We start from the raw sequence: 4,397 nt of genomic DNA, 5'->3' as shown, positions 1-4,397 counted from the left end.
GGGTTGGATTTGAAATCAAATCAACAGCCATTCAAGTTGTAAGCTTGTGAAAACAGAATCAAAATCTTGATGAGGGTCCAGCAAGTTAGCAGTGTAGATAAGGCAAAACGTGTGTTGGGGGACCTATATATTATCACTGCAGTGAAGGGTAATGCTAACCAAGCCTTATGTGAATATTATGTGTACCAAATGTGATCACCACATGGATGGAACTTGAAACTTGGATTGGGAAAGTTCAATCCTAGGAACAAATATGACTTACTAACACTGTCTTAACCGTTACATAACACGAAAAAAATAATTTTACAAACACATGTAACGTACAAACATTATGTTAATTGTAGAAAAAAACATAGAAACCTGCAATTGTTTTTTTTTTTTTTTTTTCATCCCAAAAACCCCTTTGTTTGTTTCTACATTCCTATCCAGAAAGAATGTCTCGTAGATCAATAGATTTTGCTGATCAGATGGTTTAGATTGTGTTCATATGCCATACATGTTCATACAACAATCATTCTTGTTGAATTAATTAATTTTTCAAATTTAGTTCGATTCGATCATGTGTGTGAGTAACCCTAGTAAGACTTTTTTTTAGAGAGTAATTTCCATCGCACAAGTACATTATCACTATGACATTCTACACCAATGATACAATATTATGTGTGCAAGTTTATCTTTACATGGAATTATCTCATTAACATAAGACACTACAGTAATAGTACACGTGCACCTTGGAAGTCCTCCCTTTTTGAAAATTGGTGAAGTGACTAGTTAGCAGAGATTGGGATTTGCCAATCTTGTTAGACCAACTCTAACCTTTGGAGTAAGTCCTAAAATTTCCCTTCTATTCCCCCCTCCATTTCTTTCCAACCCTTGTGCTAAAATTGGTTTAAGTGTTAGAACTCAAAAAATATCCAAATACCAGCTAAGATTTAGCCTAAAACTAATGGTGGAGCCCATGTGTGAAAGTGGAACAAGGAGAGTTAATTGGACTCGCCAGCCCAAAAGCGCGCTAGGCCCGCACGGGCTAGGCCGGCTCAGCTTTCCTGGCCCACCCACGTGGGCTTGTCTTTTGGTTGTCTGATAGAAGTGATGAGCCTAACGGCACTTTATGTGATCTTGTGGTCACAATCAAATAGGCCGTTGGTTGATCCAATGGTCTACATTCAAACTTTTTTTTTAGTTTTATATTTATATATTTATTGAATCCAAAGATTGAGATCGAATATAATCAAATCTAAAGGTAAAAAAAAAAAAAAAAAAAAGATCTAATAGCCCAAATTTAAATTCAACGGCTAAAATAATTAAAAAAAAATTATTTAACTCAAAATTCATCCAAAAACTCTATAAATACCTATGTATTTGTTCAAACATCCACACAAAACTCACTTTTCTCCTACGATTCTTGTAATTTTACTTTCTACCATCTTCCAAAACCATTTCTCCCCATTTCCAATTTTTTCTATCATGTGTTTCACATTCTTCCATAGTGTTTCATGAGTATCATGTGTCGATTTAGTGATTTTTCAATATTTATCGCTATGGTAAAACCTAAGGAGAAAAGTGAGAAGTATGCATAATGTCTAAAACAAACGTCAAACAGACGAAAGTAGTGAACTCAACGGAGTATGATCATCCCAGGATGAGTGCCTTATCAAAACCTAGTTAGGTAGCAAAAACCCGGTGGGAAAAATGATCTGAATCGTATGAAAAAGAGTACATTAAGATCAAGCGAGTATGCTTTAGGATACTTCCCCTGAGTTAGACATAACTTCCAAATAAGAGAACTACAAGTAATTCAACTCAAATAAATTAATGCATACTGATTCCTTGGACGAGCTTCTAAAAAGTAGACTTAGGCAGTGACTTGGTAAAGAGATCGCCAAGTTACCCTGGGAACGAATTTGCTTGACTTCAATGTTTTGATGCTATTGTTGTTGGTGAGAATAAAAGAACTTCAGTTGTATGTGTTTGGTGTTGTCTCCTTTGATGTATCCCTTATTTAATTGCTCGATACATGCTGCATTGTCTTCAAAGATCTTCGTAGGAAGGTTAACGATGGTAGTAAGACCACTAGTGCTTCGAATATGTTCCATGACTACTCTCAACCAAAAGCACGCATGCGATGCTTCATGCGGGTCGAGGATCTTAACATGGTTCGAACAAGTTGCAACTAGCGTTTGCTTGGTAGACCTTCAAGATAGTCCGCTTGAGAACGTGCACTATGTGGGTCAAATAGGTATCCAACATCTGCGTAACCAATACGGTAGGAATCAACCCAAGAACTGAAGGGGGGAACGGCTTTTTTGGAGGATTTGTGGGTGTAGAAGTAACCCAAATTCGTCGTACCCTTGAAGTAGTAGAAAATGGCTTTAACACTATTCAAGTGTCTATGTGTGGGTGCATTGCTGTATTTAGCCAAAAGATTAACAGTGACGGAGATGTCAGGTCTAGTGCATTGAGCCAAGTACAATAAAGTTACAATTGCACTTAGGTATGGAACTTTAGGCTCCAAAATCTCTTCCTCATCCTCCTTTGGATGGAAGGGATCTTATTTAGCATCTAGAGTTCAAACTAACATAGGAGCACTCAAAGGCTTCCCTTTATCCTCATTAAAATATCGCAACACCTTTTGGGTGTAGTACGATTGATGTACTAGGATTCCATCTGAACAATGCTCAATTTCCAGGCCGAGACAATATTGAGTTTTCCCAAGATCTTTCATCTCAAATTTCGATTTCAAGTGAACGGTAATTTCCTCAAGCTCTGCTGGAGTTCCGATGAGGTTCATGTCGTCGACATAAACTGCAACGATCGCAAATCCGGAGTGTGACTTCTTTATGAACACATATGGGCATAATTCGTTGTTCACATAACCCTGACTTGTCAAATATTCACTCAGATGATTATACAACATCCACCCTGATTGTTTTAATCCGTAGAGTGATCTCCTCAATCTAATAGAGAGAGTGTTCCGTGAAGGAAATTATTTGCGAAACTTGTTCATTTGAGCAACATGTATGCATGCAATTAACAATTAAAAGGCAGAATCATGCTTGAATGCCTTCAAAACAAAACTTTACATATGAAATTCAAAGCCTAGTAGTTGTGGTGAACCAAGGCTTAACTAAAAAACAAAGTGAGTTGAGAAATCTTATACCTTTGTTGAATCCTCTTTGCATAATCAAAGGCTAATCACCCAAGAGAGAGGGCCTTCATTCCTTTCTTCTTAGCTCCATGGATTTCTTGAAAGAAGATGGATGAATGGATTCTCCAAGTTCCCAAAATAGAGAACCTCTAAGTCTCCACACCAAGGAGAGCATTGATGAAGAGATGAGTGATCTAGGAAGAGATAGATGCTAGTAATTTTTTCCAAGGTGGCCGGCCTCCTAGAGAGTTAAGATAGCTTTGTGTTCTCATCTTTTCTCCAAAGAAAACCCTAAGGATGAAATGGCTATAAAGTTGCCTTTATACCACCTCACAATGGAGTGACAAACTTGCAATTAAGCCAAGTTCACTACCCTTCACTCTTATGGCCGGTCATATTGGGTTCTTTGGGCTTTGAGGCCCTTTGTGTTTCAAGTTGTCATACAACTTGAGTTATTGGACTTGACATTCAAATCCCATTGGGCCTTGCGGCTCAAAACTAACCCGAGGTTTATATCAAACTTATTCGTTTGATTAATTAAAATATTAATTTATCCTACCCATAAATAATTAAACCATTTAATTATCCTTACTCATCTCCGTTGTTTCTTCAATCTCTACCTTACTCGGTGTACGATCCATTAGGTTCCTTTTAGTGAGGTATGGGCGATTAGAACTTTTCAAATCGATTGTGAAATAAAACTTACTTTCAATTCTCCCTTTAGTGATTATACACTCTTAGGGCTTCCACAAACCATGAGTGACACCTAGCAGTATGTCTTGGCTACCCAAGCTAATCAGAAGAGGTGGAAAACCTATTCAGTTTAGGATTACAATGCAATACAATTTTTCTCTAATACTTTTGACCACATTGTTTGATTTGATAGTTTATTCATGTCTACTATCCAATGTGATTCTCTTACTTATATGATTACCTTGAATGTGATTTGGAACAACTTCCTAAATCTCATTCATACTCTGGCCAGAGATTCTTAATCATATCATAGAGTATTCTCCCTCAAACGGTTTGAAGGTTAGAGATTCCTTGTTGCACATTCACTTACCTCCATAGTTAAGTGGCTTAACCCCAACTATACCGTGAACACTCTATGACGGAGTGACTTTGACATAGTCAAAGATCAAGGACCTAACTACAAGACAACTATGATGCCTCAGGTCAAATGACTACTTTGCATTATCCCAACCATGAGTTTTCATGTGACATGAGTATGAGAACTCCTTGTTGATCG

General features: G+C 37.4%; 1 protein-coding gene across 1 annotated transcript; it reads right to left on the bottom strand.

The window, feature by feature from the left end:
• Positions 1-2,173: 2,173 nt before the first annotated feature.
• Positions 2,174-2,917, bottom strand: LOC139198085 (uncharacterized mitochondrial protein AtMg00810-like). Its single transcript, XM_070826344.1, has 2 exons — positions 2,580-2,917; positions 2,174-2,450 (listed from the first exon to the last, which is right to left on the bottom strand). Exons 1-2 carry the CDS (start codon positions 2,915-2,917, stop codon positions 2,174-2,176), a joined length of 615 nt encoding a protein of 204 aa, XP_070682445.1.
• Between the last annotated feature and the right edge of the window lie 1,480 nt (positions 2,918-4,397).

Source organism: Malus domestica, chromosome 08 (genome assembly GCF_042453785.1).
Source record: "Malus domestica chromosome 08, GDT2T_hap1".
NCBI lineage: Eukaryota > Viridiplantae > Streptophyta > Magnoliopsida > Rosales > Rosaceae > Malus > Malus domestica.
The sequence above is the reverse complement of the archived record's forward strand: the minus strand, read 5'-3'. Positions and strand labels throughout refer to the sequence as shown.